Below are 25,812 nucleotides of genomic sequence, written 5' to 3'. Positions count from 1 at the left end.
CACCTTTATACAAGGGATCATGTTTGCAATAACCACAACACAAGCAGTCAAAATGCAAACAAAAAGAAACAACTCTGATAATGATATGCACTGTCCTTGAAGTTGATTGGTCCACACCCGAGACAGCTTTTCTTAGAGCCTAGTCTCCATTGGTGTTGTTTCTTTTTGTTTGCATTTTGACTGCTTGTGTTGTGGTTATTGCAAACATGATCCCTTGTATAAAGGTGTCAGTCTTTGTACCAGATAAAAGGGTAAAAACCTATTGCTATATTTTGCTACTGGTAAAGGAGGTGTCATAGTGTTAAATTTGTCATAACCTCTCTATCACCGTACATTGCCAATTAATAAAGTTGTCATGTCAATAAACGTGCCAATTTATTACTACTTCAGCACACTGACGTGTTTGAGATATGACCAGAATCATCAGGCAGTTGCAATATTTCCGACCCAAAAATCAATTACGAAGCAATCAACAGCCAGTCAACAGATTGTGGATGGTCTGCAGTGCAAAACAATCCTTCTCTTCCACCCAGTCTCATGCCGCTGCGAGGCAATCTCATGTTTTGAGAAGGCGCCTGGCCAATAGATTTGTCTTTCCACTACCACCACCTGTCTGTGCATTATTAGAGTAACCCTGAGAACATACCAACTGTGACTCCTACGTCCCTCGTAGAGAGCACTGATTGCAGTGTTGCAAAACAAGCTTTTATTGTGCTGTAAAATAATTCCGCTTCATAATTCGCGATTCCGAAATTATGCTGTATTCGTAAAAAAATCCACCAGGGTTGAAACATTAACTTTTTGTGCACAGTTAGACACAGTATCTCAAAAGAAGAGAAAAGAGTCTCATCGTCTCTTCATTGTAAAGCAAGACATCAATGGCCAAAGTTCCTAAAACATTTGGAGCTATCAAAGAACAAACCCTCAAATAGAGAACGCAAAAATAAATAAGTCCCAGCTTCTTTCTGCTTCTTGCTGGGCAGGCTTATTTTCCGCTGGTGGTGGAAATTCCACATTCCCACTTTGACGGCCAGATTTCCAACAGGACGACCTTTGTTTATCGATTTTATGATCTCAATTATTAATAGTACTCATAAGTATCATCCTTACTGCTACACAATACAATCGATGGTGAAAAGTCATGAAAACCGTATAAAATGTAATATTGTAATACATTAAATCACAGTGACGCCTGTGCAAATGAGTATGGGGCTGTGTTCACATTTGTCTACATTGTCATGGCGGGTACCAGTCAAAAATAAGTACAACCATTCTTGATTTCTGAAAAGTGGTACTTATTTTATCGATGCCTAACTGGAATTTCAGCTCACAACAACCCAATCCGAACCTTTGTTGCTCTGTCACGGATGGTTAATAAGAACACGATGGTGATGGTATTAATGCAGGAGCCATGATGACACCTTGACAAACATTTTCATTGGGTTTTTGATCACCAATAAGAGTAATGTACATCTCAATTGGGCGATTATTGTAGTCATGCAACAAACCAAAAAATGATCTTCCCTATGGAACTCACTCCACCAGAAGGGCATCACATCACGATTCGGGAACAATTTCAGAGGACGAAACCAATGAAGATTCGTCGACATTTTGTTGCACCGTTTCCTCGCGGCACGTCAGGGTATGGCACCTCCTCGACGCCCACGGGAAGGGAGTTTCACATTTGTGCGATCCACAAAAACCTTGCTGCCTCTGCAGTGCTGGCTTACAGGCCACGTGCATATAGCCACCACCACCTCTCACTCAACATTAGATGGCGCTCCATTTCAGTGTTAGCTGCATGTTAAGTTTCAATTCGATTGTTTCACACTCAAGAGATCAGCAGGAGTCACAGTTTTAAGATGGACCAGCATCACGCGTCAGTTATCCAACATGTTAGCCGTGAGATGGAATCTGCCCAAGCGAGAGAAACCCCACGTTTATGTATTTTTGTAGAATAACTATTAACTGTGCCGACAACCATGTTCTCACTGCCGTTGAGAAGGCAGTTCCTCGTCGGCATTACCGCAATTTATTCATGTTTTAAAAACGTTAACCAGTTGCTGTGGCAGAATACTTCACTGGTAGTCAGAAGGTCCTGGGGTTTATATTGGATTTGGGGGTTAATTCAAGTCCACTTAAATCCATCCGGGGTCAATAATCTATCATGGGGAAGGGGAGGGCTTGCACCAGTTTTGATATCCCTTGCCACTCATGATAGCCGTGGAAATTAACCCAGGTTGCTCGGTCCAGAGTGCAGTGCCCTAACCATGATGCCACCAATTTATACCTTCTTATATTCATGAAGGTTAACACAAAAAACGAGACAGAATGACGAGGCAATATGTACGAGGCAGACAAACCAGGAGAGACGGTTCTAACGAGAGACTAACTCGAATCGCGAGCCTGAAGGAATGGCCGGAGGGGCGTTTGGTTCAACCGTCGTGCAGAGATGGGGGCAATGTCCTGGGACCCAGCGATTGAGCACTGACACGGCGGGCGAGCACTCTCACCTGGCTTCCCTTGGGCATTGCCGCGTCATCGATGAGCAGCACCAGGACGTGGAAGCACACGAGCACCACGGAGACGCCCTGTCGCACACAATGACAAAGGTCTCCTCGTAAAGCCTTCAACACAGTTGGGGGGCAAGTGCTGTTAGCGAGCACTGCCTTTGTCTCCCAAGTGCTTATGTTTTACAAACTTCCGACATTAGGAAGCCACTGGATGTATGCACTGTTAAATCTAGATTGAAAACGAATTTCTTGTCAACTGCTCTGTGTTTAGTTTTTTGTAGTTTTATGTACAGTGCGAAAGAAGTTCAAGACACATACATAAATACACCGCACCATGTGCTTATTTGGGGATGATTCGACCTCGAGGAGGGCCCTGGACTGGTTCAAATATTTGCCACTGTTGTTGGTTATGAGCAGGAACCAGAGGTGTGGACTCGAGTCATGTGACTTGGACTCGAGTCAGACTCGAGTCATGAATTTGATGACTTCAGACTCGACTTGGACTTGCATAACAATGACTTTGTCCCACCTCTGAGGTGTGGACTCGAGTCATGTGACTTAGACTCGAGTCAGACTCGAGTCATGAATTTGATGACTTCAGACTCGACTTGGACTTGCATAACAATGACTTTGTCCCACCTCTGAGGTGTGGACTCGAGTCATGTGACTTGGACTCGAGTCAGACTCGAGTCATGAATTTGATGACTTCAGACTCGACTTGGACTTGCATAACAATGACTTTGTCCCACCTCTGAGGTGTGGACTCGAGTCATGTGACTTGGACTCGAGTCAGACTCGAGTCATGAATTTGATGACTTCAGACTCGACTTGGACTTGCATAACAATGACTTTGTCCCACCTCTGAGGTGTGGACTCGAGTCATGTGACTTGGACTCGAGTCAGACTCGAGTCATGAATTTGATGACTTCAGACTCGACTTGGACTTGCATAACAATGACTTTGTCCCACCTCTGAGCTGGTGTGGACTCGAGTCATGTGACTTGGACTCGAGTCAGACTCGAGTCATGAATTTGATGACTTGAGACTCGACTTGGACTTGCATAACAATGACTTTGTCCCACCTCTGAGGTGTGGACTCGAGTCATGTGACTTGGACTCGAGTCAGACTCGAGTCATGAATTTGATGACTTCAGACTCGACTTGGACTTGCATAACAATGACTTTGTCCCACCTCTGAGGTGTGGACTCGAGTCATGTGACTTGGACTCGAGTCAGACTCGAGTCATGAATTTGATGACTTCAGACTCGACTTGGACTTGCATAACAATGACTTTGTCCCACCTCTGAGGTGTGGACTCGAGTCATGAATTTGATGACTTCAGACTCGACTTGGACTTGCATATCAATGACTTTGTCCCACCTCTGAGGTGTGGACTCGAGTCATGTGACTTGGACTCGAGTCAGACTCGAGTCATGAATTTGATGACTTCAGACTCGACTTGGACTTGCATAACAATGACTTTGTCCCACCTCTGAGGTGTGGACTCGAGTCATGAATTTGATGACTTCAGACTCGACTTGGACTTGCATAACAATGACTTTGTCCCACCTCTGAGGTGTGGACTCGAGTCATGTGACTTGGACTCGAGTCAGACTCGAGTCATGAATTTGATGACTTCAGACTCGACTTGGACTTGCATAACAATGACTTTGTCCCACCTCTGAGGTGTGGACTCGAGTCATGAATTTGATGACTTCAGACTCGACTTGGACTTGCATATCAATGACTTTGTCCCACCTCTGAGGTGTGGACTCGAGTCATGTGACTTGGACTCGAGTCAGACTCGAGTCATGAATTTGATGACTTCAGACTCGACTTGGACTTGCATAACAATGACTTTGTCCCACCTCTGAGGTGTGGACTCGAGTCATGAATTTGATGACTTCAGACTCGACTTGGACGTGCATATCAATGACTTTGTCCCACCTCTGGCAGGAACTGAACACGAAGGCCACTGACCGTGAGCAGCAGGAGCAGCAGCATCACGAGAGGGAAGCACAAGTTCCTTTGCCAAACAGAGGCTCCAACCCTCCGCTCTACACACACACAGGTACACACAGCCTCCGTTAGCCTTACAGACTTTGGGGATGAGCAGTCATCAAGAATGCCATAACACATGAGATGGTCTTGCGATCATCGACACCATGCATGCCAGCCTTCCTTCAACTTCCCCGTGTTGGTGTTAACTGCATCAATTAAACTAAAACAGTCTGCCTCAGCAGCAGACTGTGCTTTCCCACCTGATGATGGACGCTTGTGTTGCGCCCGAAATGTCGTCATTAATTTTATTTTATTTTATACCTACGTGACTTTACCGAAAGAACCAAAGAGAATGTATAAAACTAAACTGATTTTATTTGACCAGGTAAGGCCAGCTGAGCTTATTTTCAGAAGCAATCTGGCTGCAACTTATAGCTCAATGAAGTGGCTTACGTAGATTTTTTTTTTATCGAAGCCAAATACTCGAAACGCATGTTTCTAAATGTAGAGGGAAAAACTGGAGGACCCGGAGAAAAATCTACGTGACCACGGTGAGAAGATGCAAACTTTAAATATACAGACGTCGGGGTCAGGATGGAACCCACAAAAGCTCTTGTGGAAACCAAGCGAGATGTAAACTGGTATGCAGAAGGTCGTGGGTTTGATCCTGACCCTGATGCTTGTATATGTGGAGTTTATATGTTCTCCCCGTAGTCACATGTATATATGTTGAACTTCTTTCGCACAGTACATAGCCAACCGTGCTTATCGAAGGTGTGGGGAAAGCCTGGCTTTTCTTCCGGGTCCTCCGGTTTTTCCCTCCACATTTACAAACATGCGTTTGAAAGTATTTGGCTGCTATACAATTTTCCACATGATGAGCCACTTCATTGAGCTACCAGTTGTGTCCAGGTCGCTTCTGAACAAGAGCTATATAGTTCATGGACCTTACCTGGTCAAATAAAATAAAAAAACCTAGTCCGAGTCGGACTAGAGTAGGCCCAGGCCAGATCTAGAGGTGTGAGAGTCCACAGACAGCGAGGCTGCCTGTAGTGCTGCGTGCACCGTGCAATGCCTCACCCATGCTGTTGCGCTCCTTGCTCACCCAGAAGATTCTCTCCCTCAGAGCCTCCACGCTCAAGTGCTGCCAGCAGCCCGAGCGACCTGCTCACCACGCAGACACGTGGCGCGGAGACACACACACACATATATATACATGCACGCGCAGATACGCACTGACATACACACAACTGTCTACCGATACATATACATGTAGATACATACCCGAGACACACACACGCGCACGAATAAACAAAACAAAGACAAAGATCCCCCCATATAGCCTTTAAAAGACTGTTGGTGCAAGTGTTGTTAGCGAGCACCTATTAAGGCTGGCACGGCACAGGAGAGGGTGGTTGGCCAGCACCACGCTCGGCCGCCTTTGTCTCCCCAGTACTGATGTTTACACACTGCACCAGGTACTAATTTGAGGCCGAGTCGACCTAGGGGAGGCCCAGGACCGGTTCAGATAAGACGATGTAACACAATTTTTGTTCTTGGGTAGTAAGTGTTATTTCGTAATTGCTTATGCATAAAAAGTATAGAAAATGCCTATTATTCCCCACAAACTTTGCTTTTGTGACCAGAGCAGTGATATTTTGAAATGTAACTATTTTCAATGAGAAAACTGGCGAATTTGTGTCTTTTCATTGACATAAAGTCAGAAAACAACAACATATGAATCAAAGCTAACATGCATTAATACTAAAGTAATACAAAAGTCACTACAAAAGATTTAGAAGTGAGTAGTTTTTCGAGATTTGCATTTATACTGTAAATCGCTTTTATTATGAATCAGCCCCCAAATGTTGTCTCCCATTATGTTCGCGTTATACTGTCCTTGGTAGCGGCATTCAAAGTCCAGTATATCCTGGTGGAAGCGCTCGCCTTGCTCCTCAGAGTACGCTGCCATGTTCTCCTTGAATTTATCAAGATGAGCATCAAGGATATGGACTTTGAGGGACATCCTACAGCCCATTGTGCTGTAGTTTTCACCAGAGTCTCAACCAGCTCCACATAGTGTTTGACCTTGTGATTGCCGAGGAAGCCATGAACCACTGTGACAAAGCTGTTCCAAGCCTCTTTCTCCTTACTAGTGAGCTTCTTGGGGAATTAATTGCACTCCAGGATCTTCTTTAGTTGTGGTCCGACGAAGACACCGGCTTTGACCTTTGCCTCAGACAGCTTAGGGAAGAAGTCTTGAAGGTACTTGAAGGCTGCCGACTCCTTATCTACAGCTCTGACAAATTGTTTCATAAGGCCAAAATTGATGTGCAGTGGTGGCATTAGCACCATCCAGGGGTTCACCAATGGCTCCCACTTGACGTTGTTCCTCCCCACAGAGAACTCGGTCCGCTGTGGCCAGTCCCGCCTGTGGCAGTGCGCCTTAGTGTCCCCGCTGTCCAAAAGGCAAAGATAGCAGGGAAAAACCACCTTGGAGACCCATCAAGAATGCCACCATTATGAAGTCTCCGATGACCTCTCATCCGTACACATCATACTTCAAGGCGTCCAGCAAGTTCTTGATGCTGTTGTAATCCTCTTTGAGGTGCACCGAGTGGGCCAGGGGAAGAGACGGGTACTTGTTACCATTATGGAGCAGCACGGCTTTGAGGCTCCTGGATGAGCTGTCAATGAAGAGGCGCCACTCATTCTGGTTACAAGCGATTCTGATTGCCTCGAACAGACTGGTCACATTGTGGCAGAAGCAGAGCCCCTCTTGACGGGTGAAGAAGCTGCAAAAAGGTTGGTGATGCTTCCTCTGATCTGCGACTTGCACACTTTAATCCAACAAGTTCCACTGCTTGAGCCAAGACGTCAAAAGCTCGGCATTGGACTTGGTGAGACCAAGATCCCTGATCAAGTCGTTGAGGTATTTTTGGTTGGGGTAGTATGGGTTTCTCTCCTGAGCTCCACCTCTGAAATTGTCATCTGGATCTACAACGTCTTCCTCGCTCTCTGACTTGCTGCTCTCTTCTAAAGACGGCTGCTCTCTCTCCAGAGGAGTGGGTACGGGGAGCTCATGGTAGTGTGGCACCGGGGCGATGTATGAAGGTCCGGATACGTGATAGCAGGTGCATTCTTGCCAGTCCGACGTTTGTAAGGGTCCACTATAAAGAAGTAGCAGTTGCTTGAGTGGTCAGTGGGTTCCCGCCAAATTCTTGGGCTAGCGAACTTCACATCTCTCTTTCCCTCTCTGTACCATCCAACAAAAAAATATTTATTTCACCCATCACTAATGTGTAAGAGATTCTCCCAACATTTTTCATGTATGATACATTTTTTCAATAACATTTAAAATTGTAAAACATTTTAAAATTAAAAACTTTTACAATTTAAAAAATTGCAACAAATTTTATAACATAAAATTCCGAGCAACAATTGTCCATCTTACCTTCCAGAGTTTTTTTGCATTGTTCGCAGGTGAAACGATATTTGTCTTGATTCCCGACAGGCATGCTGAAATATGCCTTGCAGGCCTCACACATCTTAGCAGATGCTTCCACAGAATACTTTTTCACTCTTGTCTTGATAAATTGGCCGCAGACATAGCAAAATGCGTCTTCCGGATGCTTACAGCCTTTTGATGCCATCTCAGAAAAATGCAGATATGTCTCCACTTAGGCAGCTGAACTAAACTGAACTGGTGGGCTTAAGGCCCCTGTATTTATACTAGTATATATATTACAGGAAAGTTAAATAATTTTCTAGAAGTTACTCAAAGTTTACTCAGCACTGAATCTGTCTGGAATGTTCTGGAAAATAGGTAAATTTCAAAATATCACTGTCCTGGTCACAAAAGCAAAGTTTGTGGAGAATAATAGCCATTTTATGTAATTTGAGGCATAAGCAATTAAGAAATAACACTTACTACCCAGGAACAAAATATTTAAATAAATTGTTACACAGAGTAATCGCCACTGGTGTTGGCCATGAATGGGAATCAGATTCGGGTCGCTGGGTTGGTAGTGCAGCGTGCTAACCACTACACAACGGAGATACACACCGTTACACACACACACATCTATCCAATGATACATACACATACGCAGAATCACACCGAGACACACACACATATATACACACACACACAACTCTCTACTGACACATGTACATGGAAAAAGCAGCACAGTATACAAATCTATACAAGACTCCTACACATTAAAACACAAACAGTTTGCAGCAATACAGCCTTATCGCACACACGTGCACGCCACAAGGTTGTGTTGTAACATATTCACAAAACAATAATTAACAACTTGAAACCCTTTGCCAATCCACTGCTGGATGAAGGCCTCCCCACGCCTGGTCCGCTCATGGTCAATACCGATTGGTGAAGTGGGTGGGGGGCGGGGTGGTCCATAACTGGTTCAGATGTCGCTTGCAAACTTACATTAGCAATGGCCGGGAATCAAACTCAGGTAGGCAATGCTTCCCAACTCACAACATACCTCTGATCATTAAATCGCTACGTGTGATAGCATTGGCCCAATATTAATTTGTGCTAATGCTGTGCAGGGATTACGCCTGAGCGCAGGACGTCTTTTGTGTTTCAAACATGGTGGTGTAGTGGTAACACCAGAGGTGTGGACTCGAGTCATGTGACTTGGACTCGAGTCAGACTCGAGTCATGAATTTGATGACTTCAGACTCGACTTGGACTTGCATAACAATGACTTTGTCCCACCTCTGGGTAACACGTGCGCCTCGCAGCGAGAAGGGTCTGGGTTCTATTTCAGACTCGGGTGTCTTTCGATGTGGAGGTTGTATGTTCTCCCCTGTTCTACATGTGTTTCCTCGGGGTTATATGGTATCCTCCCATAGCTAAAAGAAACCATACAATGTAAATGCTTTTGGCCAAACATTGCAATGCTGAAATATTACCTGAAAATTACTCAATTGAATTACAAATAGCAACATTGCCCCCTAACTGTTAAAACTCGAAAGGACAATCCAAAAGAAGAAGAGTTAAGAGACTCAGTGAGGCTTTCCTGGGTACACAAGCATAAACACGTAAATTATTAATTGAAGCCAGACCCGTGTTCTATGCATAAGTTGCCATGTGACCACAATACGTGGGAAACATGCGGAATCCTTCACGAAATACACGGTTATCAGCTCACCTGCTTCCTCTAAGTCAACATGATACTGAGAAGAAAGGCTGCATGGAAGGCCACACAATAATACTGTGTGGTCATGCAAATTGTAATTAGAAAGTTGCTGCAATAACTACACGAAATTCATCGCCACAGCACACATGGACACACAAATAAAACTTGTCATGCTGAAAACGAATTAGTCGGTAACTCTGCATCAATGTCCTTTTGAAATATTGAGGTTGAACCCATTGTAACGTTTACTCACGATAAAGCCAAAACTAAAATGGTAATAATCTTCCGTTGCTGACAAATACCGCCTAATCTATTGCCGGCAGACTCTCACGGGAGGCATTGTGGGCCTATCATAGCGCAGCAGATAGTGCCAAGCTCCAGCCTCGTAAGGGCTCATCAGTGAACCATATGCAGCTACAGACGATGGCAATGTTTTCACAAAGGGGAACCCCAACTGGGACGCGGGGGTCTTCACATTTAAGTAAAGAATTTCTAGTTGTTCTAACATGACTGTTTTAAGAAAGCTTGCAAAGATATATTAATAACAACCAATTAAAACACATTTTAAAAATGATAGCATTTAATTAATGTTGCAGCTGTGACTCCAAGGGAGGAATCGTAATGATGAGTCAAGGGCGGCCACCTGCGCAGGGCGACCGCGTGCCAACGGAGACGAACGCCGGCCCAGCATTCATGCGAGCTGAAATACTGACCTCTTGTACTTGTTTTTGTATATTAAGTGGCATTTTTATTTTTGGTTTAGCATGAATTATGGCAAAAGAAGAACTTCCCCACTGATTATTGTTAAAAACAACACGATATGTGTTGGATGGACATGTAGCATAGTACTAATCTACGTATGTCAGCTATGACAATTACTGCTATACCTCCGATTAGCGCGGTTGGACACGTACGATGCAAACCAAGTTCAACACACATACATATTGAAGGCAGACTGAAATAGAGGCAAACGAGCAGGGTGGCGTGTGTTCAGAAAACTATAAAGATAACGAACACAGGAGTTGAGCGAGGCAAGCACCACCGCTGCCGTTTCAATTGTCAGCTCACACGGCCGCACGCACTGCTGCAGGTGCATGTGCGCGGCACTCCAGCGGAACAGTGGTGGATGCTCCACTGCAGAGCACCTCTTCTAGAGAATGCCACCCAAGAAAACATGCCACTTTCGTGGATACGTAATGAGGTCTTGTATCCTGGGCTGTACAAACTGAAGTTTGAAGTTTTGTTAAACCAGCGAGGTATTAAAATGCACGGTAGCCATGCCCCGTTGATGCCACTGGGGCGATTGTGAATGTCGATTTAACGGCACAAGTTTTTCTTCCGATTCCATTCCAATGACGGAAGAAAAACTCAAATGAAATAACTTTATCAGTATGTCTTCAGGTCAGAAGACGTACCATGGCTCCCCCAAGGGAGGCCGTGGCACAGTTTGGCGGCAGCTACCTTAAATGCGGTCGTGTCACGACAGGTCTCTGCTGTGAGTACAATGTCTTTAAGAAAAACGGCGCTATGCCTCTCTAAATTAAAATTAATTCCAACCGCTTGCGCGTCCCGAGATTCAGCGGTGAACGGGACACCCACCCTGTGACTTGCAGACATCTCGTAACGGAAAGGGTTAAGAGAGAGCAGTTTGTGTTTTTGTGTTCGTCGGCAGTCGTGAGGTCATGTGGGCAATGGGTGCAAGCCGGCAAGAGGAACCAGCATGGGGCACGAATGTAAGGTAGCGGTGGGAGTGATGCGTTAGTGGTGGGAGCCATGAGGGGGCAGGAGTAGGAGGGGGGGTGGGGGCTGACCTTTGAGCCGTCGCTTGAGCACTGCCTCCTCCAGTCTGCTGCACTCGATCTGCTCGTCCAGGTTCTCCAGCAGCTGCAGACGCCCAGAGTGGTGGTCAGCGCATCCAGCAAAACACAGCACAATAGCCAGACTGAGAACAAACTCCCACCAATGCTCCTATTAACACCACTGCCTATACATGGGGGTGTCCTGGGTGGCTCAGTGGGTTAATGTGCAGGATCAGAGGCACTTGAGCCAGCATCGTTGAGATCCTGGGTTTGAATTGGGTTCTCAACTGCCTATGGTTAAACTGGGTTTTCAAGTGTAGCGATGTTGATCATCTCCGCCCAGTCGCCACTGAACATACAAGCAAATCTATTTCAGCTCTGAGGAGTAGAATTTTTGTTTTGGTTGCTATGAGGCAAATTCTCTTTCTGGGGCCTGTGAGAAGATGTGCTATCTGGCCTACGAACGCGATTGTGTTCTGCCACGATGCGATGCACCGTTGAGTGCAATGCTTCTGAAAATAAATATCTCGATTTTCAAGGCTTCATGCTGACGTCACAACTGGAATAGAATCAGGAAAATAAAACGGTAATATTTAATTCGTGGGTTGTTTCTTCTGCAAAATTAATGTGAGGTAAGCCGGTCTGTTCGTAAAACGACTACTTTCTGAACACAGACTATGAGGCGTGCGGCCGTGTGCATCTTCAATAATAAATTCACCGTTTGAATGAATTTTAGTCAACACTCCGAAACAACAATAAACACCCAGAAGGAAACAGCTGTGGTTGTTTGTTTCCTACGTGTGATGTGGGCCCACGCGAGGTCACCGGAAACAAGGCATACTAAGAGGAACCTCTTTGTCCCAACCGTGACACCAGGCCAATTTTTTTTTATCAAACTTGGAAGGGTGACCACAAAGAGCAAAAAGACAGGGGGCAATTAATGTCGTGGGCAGTGGGCGGCAGTGCAATAAAACACAATGTCGTTCTGCAATCCCGCCCACCGTCGTCAACCCACACTGACCAGCATGGTGAAGTATGGACAAATATCCCTCGCAGCAGCCCACAGGGCGCGGGGAAGCCCTCATCCAGCAGTGGAGTGACAGAATGGGTTGATTGGATCAGCTTAATCACCAGCGGACACTCGAAAAAGTGAAAATATTCACAGCCAAAGGGACACGTTCAAGATGTGTGAGAAGTCGGGATTATGGTATGGGATGTGACTTAATGGATTAATTTCTCTGTTTCGTTATAACTTTTAGTTGTTTTTGCGTTTAGTTCATTTAATTATTTTTATTTATAAGGTTTTTAATTCGCTTGGTACTCGCTATAAATAGGATTTGGCCTTTATATATAATTAATGTAGCGCGTTGTGGGATGCAATTAGCTTGAATGATGCTATGTAAAATGAAATCATTGTTATTAATGCCGCTGAGCCCCTGTGCACGCCCACAAATTGAACCCAAATCGCCACTGCAATTGCAGCACAGTGCGTAAAAAACCACGATTTCACAACTCGACGTCTGTTGTGCACAGACACACACACACACCACGATGGTTTCACCTTCGTGCGAGCCACCAACCCCTTGCCTCCCAAGCCTTCTCATCATCCTCACCAAGTGTGCGCTGGCTGTCGGGACATTTCCGAGAGAGCGACCGCGCTCCAGCTCCAACCAGTTCAGTTGGCTCCTCGTCCATAAAAGCAAAAGTACACCCTCTGTTTAATGCCATCTTGTCCCTCCCAGCGCCCATGCACTCGCCCGGGTAGTTGTTTGGCCTAAGCGAGTAAACAGTGCTGCAGAGGCCCACAGGCTCAAGTCACACACTAAAAACCCGGCGAGATCAACATTACCCAGATTTTCCCACACGTTTACGGTCACATAATTGGCAAGGCAAAGCCTAATGCTACTTTTATAGCCTCAATTTATTTTCCCGCCCCCCTCCCCCTCCACCACTTTTATTTCACCGGGTCGCACTGTGGTTTGGAGTGCCGGGCTTGGACTGAGAGAAGGTCAAGGGTTAAAATCCCTGTTGGGAGGCCGAATCGGCTAACCCCCCCCCCCCCCCCCCCCCCCCCCCAAAAAAAGTGCCACAGCTTTGCGGGGAAGTCAACAAGTAGTCGTCCAATTGAGAGCACGGTCTCTGCCATGGTAATATGGAATTTCCACCGCTGGGTGTGGGGTTACCAAATGAGATGAATTGCAGCCCAATGGCACGTTTGCGCGGGGAGACACTTTGATTTGAGAAGAACTTTGACTCAAGATAAACCTTTTGTCTTCTCAGCCAGAGAGGACAGAATTGTCCCAAGCTACAGTCGCCATCTAGAGGCAGCATAGGACAAGGCAGGGGTGGCCAAGCAAACAACAGCGAGAATCCACCCGGCAAAAATCTCTGACCTGGGGGGCCCGTCACTATGACCCCTGACCAAGTGTTTGTGAGTAACGGCACAACACGTATCCCATTTTACCAGCACACGGCAGACTTACCTCCCAATTTCCCATCGTTCACCTCAATTTGTGAGCAGTGGGATTCATGTCGGTTGAGCGAAGCACTTAACGAAATCGAAGATGACCCAAAACGACCCACACCGGCATTTTAACTCGCGACCTTTCGATCGTGAGCCAATGGTTCAAATATCGGCGCCACCCGGCCGGATCACTGTTCGCATAACCTACGTCCGCGATTGGGGTAGTCAACGGTGGTCGTCCAATAGACCGGAATTGCCACTGCTGCCTCAGAGGACTGTCAATGGAGACGAGTGCTGACACATTGCTCGTCAAAGCAGGGAGACACGACGACACGACTTTAATGCGCAAGCCTGTGTCATCACGTACACCTCCGTGTCAGCAGTGTGTCGCTGTATCCACCCTGGCGCGGTGCATGTTGCCGCTCGTGCTCTCGGCACGCGCACACACGAGCCGGAAGGCGCACAGAATGAACGTGGCGATGGTGGAAGCGTGCGCAAGTGACGGCATCTCACCCGCGGCTTCACCAGCAGCTGACCCGTCACCCCGAACATCCGCGACAGGCCCAGCGGCGTGCACACTGCGCGTCAAACAAGAAAGATCAGAAAGATCCCACGCATAGCCTTAAAAGACTGTTGGGGCAAGTGCTGTTAAGCGAGCACCTATGAAGACTGGGGTTAGTGGCCAGCACCATGCCTGGCCGCCTTTGTCTCCCAAGGAGCGATGTTTACGCACCACACCAGGTACTCATTTGAGGCCGAGTCGACAACAACCACAACCGACATTCGCCACTAAGTGGCAGAGACGTCACCACGACGCTTGTCCCAGGCTATGTGCACCTTGAGGCCACGTGAAGTGTTGAACGCCCGCTGGCAGGAGGTCACGGGGCAGACCCAGGTGCCATGGGTCGACTGACTGAGATGACTGAGATGACTGGCTGATGCACCACCTGTGCCCCCTACTGTGCCAAATTTCTGTGCTTTAGCCACCCGGCGCTCTGCTCGTTGTTGTGAGCGTCGCTCCTCCGCCCTCCGTTATTGTTGGAGGGCGACTGCCTCCAACTGCCCAGTAGCGTCCTTCACGAGCCTCCGCCACTGAGGCCGATCTTGACACCGCTGGTACCAGTTATCGGCAAGTCCACTCAGCTCCACGTCCATTTAATCCCCTCTTTCTGACCGAACAAAAGCTGTTTAGGCATGTGGTGGCTGGGCATGCGGGCTACATGACCCAGCCAACGCAGCCTTGCCTGCCGGAGGAGCTCACCGATGGGACTTTTCCCAGATCTTTCAAGAATTTGTGAGCTCCTCTCACAATCCAGCCTGGTTAAACCCAGGATGGATCATAGGCTGGCCAGCCTAAATGTTTCTAACCAGCGAAGATGATCCATTAGGGGGGTCCACGTTTCGCAAGCGGGACCCCCTAATGAAACATCTTCGCCGGCTGAGTTGACCCACGCACACACATACACAGCAGCAGCACAAGCAGCTCGTAAGCGCTGATGGATCTAGATTTAAAAGTACATCAGTCCAGTATACTTTCTAATATCAAAAGGAAGAGCGTTCCAGATGGCTGCAGAAGCGCATCTAAAAGCACACGATTCAATGACCGTCTTTATTCAATGCTTAGCCAAAAGCCACTGCGAGGATGCTCCTTGAAGGGATCGGCAAGCTACTGTGGTTCATGGTTCATTTGTGGCAAGCACTTGGTGTGTAATGAGTGGTGCAAGAATGCAGGGGTGGTAATGGAACTGGGTGGCCAAATTGTTCGCACGTCACACTTTTGGACCAAAGCGGTGCGAGCACCTGCAGTGCGGAGAAGCCGGCGGTGGGGGTGACTTACCCAGCAGCAGGAGCACCCCAAAGAGGGAGATGCAGGAGTAGAGATAAGGCAGGTAGAAGTCCCACAGGCCTAGGGGCAAACACAACACTTCTTAACATGTAGGTTCTCGCAGACAATTTTACGATTCACAATTGATTTTTGGGTTAGGTCATATCATGATCTGGGAAATCTTGTGTCAGAAGAGCCCCCACCACCCGACACAGACAAACAAATTAAATTGTGAAGCAAGACAATTATGATTGTGTCTGTTTGCTGGTAAGTTGAAGAGCAATTCTCACAACCAAATTGATCAATTAGATTTGAGGTTTTTCTTTAAACTCCATCAATAACCTTTGTTCTTACTTCCTGGATCAATTGACCTCTGGTCCATACTTCCCACTCACTACATTTGCGAGTGAGGTTCATCACATGACAGTGAAACCGACATTGGAATTCTCACAGCTCGAATTAAGTGCAGTAGCAAATTTAACACAACGATTCTTCTTTCGTGCAATAATTGGTCACCGGGTTGAGACCATCAATTTGCTACACTTGAGAACAGAGTTGGTTGAATCAGGCAGCCGTCTGGATTCGAAACCCAGGACCTCAGCAGTGGCAGCTCAGCGCTCTGACGTCTGAGCCACAAGAATTGGGTGTGAGGTCAACGATTGTGTGCGAGGTCAACTAGTGCCTCACCGCGTCGGGACTTGGTGCTGGCTGGATCCTTGTCGATGATGGATGACGCCACCCACACCATGCCGAACACGAGCAGCACCAGGAGGCACAGCACCACGGCTGCCTCGTACACACGGCCCATCACTCCCTGCAGCAACATGGCACACAGACTAAGACATAGATCCTCTGTGAAGCCTTAAAATACTGTTGGGGTAAATGCTGTTAGCGAGCACCTATAAAAGCCGGCACGGCACACGAGGAGGTGAGTGGCCAGTACCACGCCCAGCCGCCTTTGTCTCCCGAGTGGAAATATTTACACACTGCACCTGGTACTCATTTGAGGCCGAGTCGACCTAGAGGAGGCCCAGAACCGGTTTAGATAATTGTCACTGATGGTGTTGGCGGTGGGGGGGGGAAGTGATCTTTGTGTTTTGTGACGAGTGGACTGACCTTGCGGGAGCCAGTGAAGCCCTCGGACTCAATGAAGAAGTAGGCGAATGGCATGAGCAGCACCAGGGAGAGGTTGGAGCACAGGAAGACCAGGTTCCACAGCCCTGGGCAGACGACAGCAGAGAGAGCCTCCGAATAAGACGATGCACCCCCAACTTTCAGTTTATGTGGGAAAATAGTGCATTGAATAATTGAGGGAATATGTTACGTCGAAATTTAAAGAACTTCAAAGGAGTGCGACTTGATTTTATTATTCGGGGTGACGGGTCAATTGGCATCGTTGATAGTTTTAGCTGCATTTTGCATTTTGCTCAAACGCAATGCTTCGATTGTAATCAATAAATACATAAGACATCGCTATCGTACGATGATTTGAATGTTACTTCTCTGTCACATGGAGCTTGTGCAGCACGGGAGGCGAGTGCACGCAACCCCTGGGTATGGTGGCACTCACCCGTGATAGTGCTTTCAAAGTTGGATTGGTGGATCATGCAAAGATCATAACTTTACTGGGCCTCTCCAGCTGTTGCGCTATTAGTTGGCCAGGAGATGGCAGTAAAGCATGTGGGTGCTGTCTATTTGAACTTTGTTGTCTCCAAGTTTTTTCCCCGCTGGTTATTCCATTGCCTCCCGCGCACAAAACTACCAAACATTCCGACGCGGGACGTTGAAAAAACTCCTCCACTGGGTTTAACCGCGAGTCGCCCGCGGTGCGGCGTTCATGTCGTGGCCATCACGGCAGGCAGGGGCGTGGGCGAGCGTGGTGCACGCGGCCGGCCAGGGGGCGACTATACGCAAGAGAACCACGCGCGCGCGCGAATAAACCGTGCGAGCTAACGCGAGCGAGAGAGTGCACCGTGCGAATAAGTGAACCGCTCACGAGTGAGCACGTGTACTGTGTGAGCAAGCGAATGAGTGCATCATGCGAGCAAGTGAACCACTCATGAATGAGCGACTGCAGTGTGTTGCTCGAGTGAGTGAGCGAGTTTACCGTAGGAGTGATCGAGAGCGAGCGTACCGTGCACGAGCGAGCCGTTGAGCCACTGCATGTAATAGTTGTGCGGGAGCGACAACAGCACCTCGTTGCTGACAATGGAGAAGGGTAGCAGCAGGGCAGCCGCGAGGGACACTGCCAGCGTGAAGGTGCACATCCACAGCCTGCGAGTGCACCAGCACGTGTGGCAGACACCACCGATAGGATTATTACGACAGCACAACATTGCCAAGACGGCACAGAATTGCCACGACAGCACAACATCGACACTGAGAATGCATTCAGCGTCTAGCTGTGACCGCATCGGTCACTAAGGAAGGTACCTGCACTGTGAGATCATGGGAGAAGAGAAGGGGACATGGTTAATTTTAGAAAATGGTTAAGATTAACAATGCACCTTTTTGCATACTATTATGCTGTCAGATCATGCAACAACATTCTATACGCTCGAATTCTATGCAATGCAATGTCACCATCAGCACCAAAAGTCATGATCAATCGACTGTTGGATGAAGGCCTCCCCCCAAGTCGATGCCATATCTCATGGCCTTGAAGTGTAATATTCCACAGGGCCACCCACACACCATATATTAATTGGAGGCATTATATTATTGTTATTTACAATCCTGCTGTGGCAGTGCACAGTTGTGTGCAGGCCATGCACAGATGCAGGCCATGCAGAGGTTCAGGCCATGCACAAGTGCAAGACATCCCGTGGCACTACTAACGACTGCGCTGGCCTCTCCCATCCTCGTGCACATTTAACACCACCTGCTCCAGGCGGTAGTGTTGTTGTGCACTGATAAAGTCGCCGTACTGGTTTCTCCAGTTCACCTTTTGCCAATTGTTTCCCTTGCTTGAATGAGTTATATTGGTGGTTAAAAAGCTCACATTTTGAACTTATTTTGCACCTTACGTAGTCAACCGTGACAATCTGAGGTGTGAACATGGAACTGAATAAAGATGCACTCATGTCAACGGTGGCTGTACTGAGAGCATCCAATCTCTCTTTTAAAAAAATTAGTGAAATCATAGATGATCGCAAACCAGGCTTTGAACCTACAACCTCAGAGCAGGTGGAGGCTCAAGTGCACAGAGAAGAGGATTAAAAGCTCCCAATGACACCCGTGCCACACCAAAGCTTCATCGTAGATGACCGGGCGTGTGTCCTCAAAGTGAAATCCACGACTTCTTCCGAAAACAAAATTATCCAAAGTGCTACGTAACCTTGCCACAAGATTCCCGTACATGATGTTCCTTTTTAAGCTGCGACGTGGAAAGCACTGCGTTTATTACTCACGCGATTCTGTTCACCATTGCATCTTCATCATCTCCTGCAACACAAGGCACACTGGTGTTTACGCAGGATAATAAAATGCAATGGTTGCGGCGCATGCGTTAGGAGACACCTCGATGGTCACGGCCGGCTCTCGTGGCATGTGTTGTGAACGCTGCCCGTTTCTAAATGTAGCCCGCGATGTGTAGAACGGCAAGACCAGGCGCAGTCATGCCCCGGCATCGTGGTGCACTTCAGCAACAACTTCACAGGGAATTCGTGGAAGAGGGAACACTCATTTTCATTTGACTTATTAATAGCGGATGGGTGGAGTGGTGGCGGAGTGGTTAGTGCACTATGCTACGAATCTAGCAACATGAGTTTAGATTCTCAGCCACGGCTTAACAGCATGGTGATCTTAAAGGTGCATTGAAAAATGTTGATACTCCGACTGATGCTCCTACTGTTGTGGAGTGACTCATGCAGCCAGCTATGGCTGGAGAGTTTGGTAGTACATGTTGTTTACGTCGTTTATTGTGAAAATTCGGTCACAGTTCCTATGACCACTGTTTCATTGCTTTTATGGCTATATTTTGGTGATTTTGGCCATGTTTGTTTGTTGTAGTACAGAGTTAGACTGATGGCCTAAATCTAAGTTGTCTTGTGGTTGTTGTTGTTTGACTTGCATCCCACTGGGATTTTTGCACACAGTGTTGGTGTACGGTGCTTTTTCTGCAATATTTTGCTGTCTTTTCTTGGATTTTCTGTTTGCACATAGTCACTATAAGATGTATTCTTGTTCATGTTTTTGTTTTTTGTTTGTTGCGGTTGCACCCGATTCAAGAGCCGAATGGCTCACAGGGCTATACCTAATAAATTACTGTAACTTGAACTTGAAGGATAGTCAAACCCCCCACTCCATGGGAATGCCTTCATCCAGCAGTGGATTGACATAGGGCTGTAAATTTTTTATAACATATCTCTAATTAAATTTTTTTTTATTTCAATATAAAAATTATGAGAATTTCCTATAAAACCTTTACAAAATGTTGGCATCCCTCGCTGTTAGTGGCTGCCCCTCACATATAACACACTACTGCCTAGTAACACTGCTTTAACGACCAGAGCCTCTCAACTGAAGTCTGCTTTGCTGAAACAAAGACACGGCCTGCAATGATAACAATGTTGAATTTCTACTTTGTGTACGCAGGCTGTGTGCCCGGGGCTGTAAAACACAGGCTTGCAGCTTCTTAAGTGAATACAAATACACCATTGTTACGGTCACGTAGGTCAGCAGGACACTCCAGTGACGTCACTGTGATGCCAATCCCGTGCATTTTAAAGTCAATTCAGTGACGTTACTTCAGTGACGTTACTCGAGTACCAAGATAGAACACCAGAGAGTGAATCACAAGCATTCTGTTTGCCTTTCGCAAAGCTGAACGAGAAACGCCGAACCCGCCCAGGATGCTCAGTCGAGTACACATCTACACAGCACTGTGTTTGACTGCGGCCACATCTTACTTTCAGCAAAGGGTATTAAAAAAAAAAACCATCGGTTCAAAAGATCCACGTTATTTAATTTGGGAGGCAAAACAGAAACATTGTACGTTTATTTCTGTATTATAGAGCCATCAAATCAGTCAGGCCCAACTTTTATCAAAGTAACCGCTGCACGTAACCACCACACTGCCGTGGACATCAATCTCCGTCAGTAATCAAGGGGACCAGTGAAACAAGATCGCTCTTGTTGTGCGGTGGGGCAAGAAGGCAAGACAAGAAGGCTTTCCACTAAAGCGGCACCTTCCCTGTTAAACCCTCCGGGGGTCCTGGCAAGCACCACGCACATAGTGGCCTCCACTGGGTGAGGGGGGGGCTGTTGCTCTGTGAGCATGCGTGCCGCGACGGTGGGGATAGGCGAGGCGAGCGTGGGCCACATTTTCTGGCTGTTTATCACCAATTCTCTTCCAAGACGACGTCCCGGTCAGCGTGGAACAGTTTTGATCAAATATCCCTCCAGAGGGGCGCTCTACAGAACTCCCTCGAGCAGAGTCCCTGCTGCCACCAGTGGTGTGAGAAAGTAAGCAAGGGCAGGGTTTGCACCATCCACCTTTTTTAATCACCGAGTGTATCCCAAATTCACTTAATCATCGTGCAATGAGATTAAGAAACTTTCTTCGCAACGAGTGGTGTAACATCACCACTTCATGTAAGAGAACGGTCCCTGTAACAGAAGGCATCACAGAACTACTTCCGAAAAAACCAAAGAGTATATTTCAAAAGTGGTTTATCACCTGGAATATTCTGAATTAAATAAAAAAATCAATTTTATGAGGTGCTTTCATTTTTGAGTGGTGTCCAGATATGAGCCCAGTACCACAACAGCACCGGCTCAGGGCTCTGACATGCCATAGACTCCTGAATTACCCAACCACTTCACATACAAGATTTCAAAAAGGTAATGTAGTAAAAATGTTATACAATTGTTTATTTTATTCAGCAGTCGGTGGGTGACCAGGTTGAAATCTTCAACTTGCACCATTTAAGAACCTGGTTTAATCAATGGTGGTTAAAACCCCAGATTCGAATCCCGAATCCCAGCGAACTTGGCAGAGCGTTCCGACATGGGACATTCCGAGCTCCTGCCTGGGCTGCCCTGCAACCTCACAGGATGTCCTTTTCGGGACAGTGATGGATTGGAGTGTGCCATGGTCGTGCTCCAGCACAGCATCTCAGATTGTCGCGGTGTCAGATTAGCAGACGCTGGCCAGTACTGCGACACCTCAGAGCAGGCAGCAAACCGACATGCGTCAGCAGTGACGCTCGCACAGGCAGCTGGGTGCCTCGGAGATCGCAATGACCCCATCAGGCATAACTGCGCCTGCACTGCTCTGTGCCTGGGTTCAACACGGTTGGGGGAGGGGGGGGTGATGTTTAAGCGTGTGTGATAAATCCAGCTTCTTGAGTGCAGTGAGCCAAAGGTCATCGCGACCGATGCCGGATGCTGTCAATAACTACGGTACCTTGCCATTGCTTCCTTCCTTCTGCCAGTTCCCACAACTGTTGTACATTAACGACACAACCTCCGAGGTTGGTTCTTACAGTCTGCTGCCAAATGTAATGAGGGTATTCCCCTTGGTTGCGGACCCCGAGGTGCCACTCCAATGCCATCTCGTAATACCTGCCCTCCTCCGTTTTGTAAGCATATCCCTCCCATCGCAGCCCCCTCTTCTTCCTGTTCACATCTACAACACTTATTGCCACGTCCTATTATAAAATGTATGAGTTGTGTAACCCCATTCGTAACGTGTCTGTTTTGGCGCATTAACGCTCCTTGGACTTTACAATGCAATGTGATTGTCATAAAGGTATCACTGTGCGCACAGCGCAATACAGCCGCTGAGATGTGAAAGGTAGAGGTTTGGGAGGGTGTTTCACCACCCGTGGTCCGCCTTGACCAGCAACTCACCCAGAATGAAGTCGGTCCTCTTCTTGAACCGGGTGATGATCAGGTAGGAGGTGATGTAGAGGAACGTAAACAGCAAGAAGCAGATCTGAAACACAATGGAGATGAGATGCTTCATGCAAGTGGTCGAAGACCGAGACACCGTTGAGATCACGAGTACAAAACGGTTAATATATATTACAAAATAAAAACTAACTATTTTTTATTTTACCATGTAAGGGCCACTGAACTATATAGCTCTTTTTCAGAAGCAACCTGGCCACAAATGAAAGCCAATTAAGTGGCTCATCATATGGAAATTTGTAGCAGCCAAATACTGTTAATGCATACTCTTTGGGTCTTTTGGTAAAATCACATAGATAGAAAAATAAGACAAAATCACGACGTTTTGATCACAACGCAAGCAGGCGAACTCAGCAGTTCGCCTGCTGTATTTTTTCACCTGAAGACGATTGCCTGTGTTGCGATCGTAACGTCGCGATTTTATTTTTTATTTTTCTATCTACGTGACTTTACCGAAAGACCCAAAGAGTATGCATTAAGAGTAATTGGCTGCTATAAATTTCCATATGATGAGCCACTTAATTGGCTTTCATATGAAGGCAGGCATGGCACACGAAGCGGGTGGGCGGCCAACACCAACGCCCGGCCGGCTTTGTCTCCCTCGTGGCGATGTTTACACACCGCACCAGATACTCATTTCAGGCTGAGTCGACCGAGGGGAGGCCCAAGACCGAGTCAGATAATTGTCACTGGTCTTGGCCGTGAGCGGGAATCGAACTCGGGTTAGCCGGGTTAGGAGTGCATCGCGCTGACCATGACACTCGGGGCCGTCCATAAATGACGTCACGCGATTTTGGACGATTTTTGACCCCCCCCCCCCCCCTCGTCACACGGCGTCACAAAAAGTCAGACCCCCCCCCTCAAATATGACGTCACGAAGCTCTTCCCCCCCCCCTCAAAACATGCTTCAAATCGCTTTAAACTATTGTCATTGTAGTGCGTATTTAATGTGGCGCTGCACTCTGATGTTGTAGGAGAGAACATTTATTAAAAAGTATATTTAACTAAGTAAAACGTGTTGTCTATATTTATTTAAAGTTGCGCATTTTGATGTGACGTCACATTTCTCACCCCCCTCCCCTCGTCACACATCGTCACAAATGCCTGACCCCTCCCCCCCCCCCTAGGTGCGTGACGTCATTTATGGACGGCACCCGACCGCTCCACCCAATCGCAACACGTGCAAACGCAACAGACGCACGTGAAGGCAAGGCTACAGCACGTGTGTGCACGTGCACGTTGCCCTTTGCAGGTGGCGGATAAGACGTGGCAGGGCCCCCGAGTAAAGGTCAAATAGCAGCGGTGCGCGCCCATCCCCTCGCCTCGGGGCCAGCGGCACCTTGGATATCCCCCCCCCCCCCCCCAATGCCTCGCCAGCCTCCCCAGCCACAACAGCGATACTGGGCAACCTGCCCGCACGCCTGCCGCGTGGCGCTCGCAACATTCTTCATTAAATAACGACCGCGGTGGCGCTGCTTGCAGAGTGCTCAGACTCTCAATCGCAAGGGTGCGAGTAATCGAATCCCGTTCGCTCGGGGAGGGGTGGGGGGGTATGATCTCGGCCCTTCATCCCCTCCGTTGCTTTTCGTGGAGTCAGAATCAGAATGTGTGTTTATACACTGGAGGAATCCGACGAGCTCTTTTTTTCACAGATGAGGGGGTGGCGTGTCTGACACAATACCGCCGACTGATCCTCATACAACCACAGCCGGTACATCATGTAAGCACGAGTCTATCTACATGAGGTGCAGGACACGGATTGCTTGTGTGTATACATCGGCGCGCACTCCCGTTCCCATGCGTCCACCGACCATCGTGCACCATCGCGCACATCGGTGGCGTTTGGCTTTGCCGAGCGCAGCGCTTCATCACTCCCGGGAAATCGTTGGGTTTGTTTTAAATCCGATACGGTCAACGGACCTCATCTCGAGGATGTACGATTGCCAGGGTCAATACGAGTCGGGCTTGCGCGTCGTGGGCTCAACAAAACAACAAAAAACGAGCCTTGCACGCTCCTCTGTCCGCGACCGATGACGGACGTGGATAAAGCACGGACGAGTGCGCTTCAATCGCGCTGGGGGTCGCGAAGGGGTCCCTGGAATTTCATATTCCACAGTCGTGATTTTGGTGGACCCAGTTGCTGACCAGGATTGCGAGGATGTTAAATTCGGTGACCCGGACAGATGTTTGAATGCCAGATTGTGTATTTGTTTGGCCAGGTTGTGGTATTGTTGGCCATGTCAAGAATGCTCTTTGGTTCCTTCGGTAAAGTCACGTAGGTGAAGATAATAAAATATGAAAGCTAAATTAAATCATGACGTGTCGGGCGCAACACAAGCGTCCTTCATCAGGTGGGGACCACCACAGCGAAAACAATTGCTGAAGTATGCCAAAGAGATGGCTGTAACAAGGGATTATATAGCTGAGGGAGCAGGGGGGGGGGGGTGAGAGAATGCCAGATTGTATATTTGTTTGGCGAGGTTGTGGTATTGTTGTCCATGTCAAGAGTGTACAGATAGCCCTCGATTTATGGACGTTCGTTTTACAAAATTTCGCTTTAATGCAAATGACAACTTATGGACGCTTTTAGATTAACGAAATCGCTGTTCCATGTGAACGGAATTTCACATTGCACGTGCCATGAGATCAAACAAGAAGCAGAAGGCTGCATCATCCATCCACGACATAGTCACGGTATCCCTGCTGTGCAACAGTAACGCCTCCACATCACATTTAATCAATCTTGTTGACAAACATTCCCGATAATGCCATCTAAGGCTGCCACGTAATTTGATTGTGACATATAAATGACACAACATTGAAACATGTGCATAAATAATACCTTTTTTACACGCTTTTATTCAACTGTCGTATCCTCGAATCTTGTAACTCAATTTTAACCCACTTCCCAATGTGGTATCGACTGCAAACTTAGTATACTTATGTCTAACTAATGACAATACTATATTCTATCATTAAAATTTAAAAATATATATTTTTAAACCATTTTTTAATGTTATGTTTCGCCTTGGCTCTAATTGTCCACGATCAACTGACGTTGGCTGTAAATCACCACGGTCCCTTACGTTATGTCAAGCTTCGGGGCCACTTTCTGGAGTCGTG

General features: G+C 47.3%; 1 protein-coding gene across 3 annotated transcripts in view; it reads right to left on the bottom strand.

Annotated features, from left to right (window-relative positions):
- LOC133344910 (protein LMBR1L-like) overlaps window positions 1–25,812 on the bottom strand; it is a 63,859-nt gene that overhangs the window by 18,294 nt on the left and 19,753 nt on the right. For all 3 annotated transcript variants that reach the window (XM_061555240.1, XM_061555239.1, XM_061555238.1), the window contains exons 2-12: window positions 22,630–22,714; window positions 19,185–19,218; window positions 17,909–18,048; window positions 16,891–16,994; window positions 16,462–16,588; window positions 15,787–15,855; window positions 14,463–14,527; window positions 11,498–11,570; window positions 5,596–5,679; window positions 4,495–4,571; window positions 2,514–2,591 (exon numbers count right to left, since the gene is read on the bottom strand). In XM_061555240.1, the coding sequence (XP_061411224.1) occupies window positions 2,514–2,591; window positions 4,495–4,571; window positions 5,596–5,679; window positions 11,498–11,570; window positions 14,463–14,527; window positions 15,787–15,855; window positions 16,462–16,588; window positions 16,891–16,994; window positions 17,909–18,048; window positions 19,185–19,218; window positions 22,630–22,714 (936 nt within the window). The remainder of the gene's footprint in view (window positions 1–2,513; window positions 2,592–4,494; window positions 4,572–5,595; window positions 5,680–11,497; window positions 11,571–14,462; window positions 14,528–15,786; window positions 15,856–16,461; window positions 16,589–16,890; window positions 16,995–17,908; window positions 18,049–19,184; window positions 19,219–22,629; window positions 22,715–25,812) is intronic.

Source organism: Lethenteron reissneri, chromosome 20 (genome assembly GCF_015708825.2).
Source record: "Lethenteron reissneri isolate LAM-NWPU_2019-01 chromosome 20, ASM1570882v1, whole genome shotgun sequence".
NCBI lineage: Eukaryota > Metazoa > Chordata > Hyperoartia > Petromyzontiformes > Petromyzontidae > Lethenteron > Lethenteron reissneri.
Note: the sequence above shows the minus strand (reverse complement) of the source record. Positions and strands in the feature narration are given on the sequence as shown.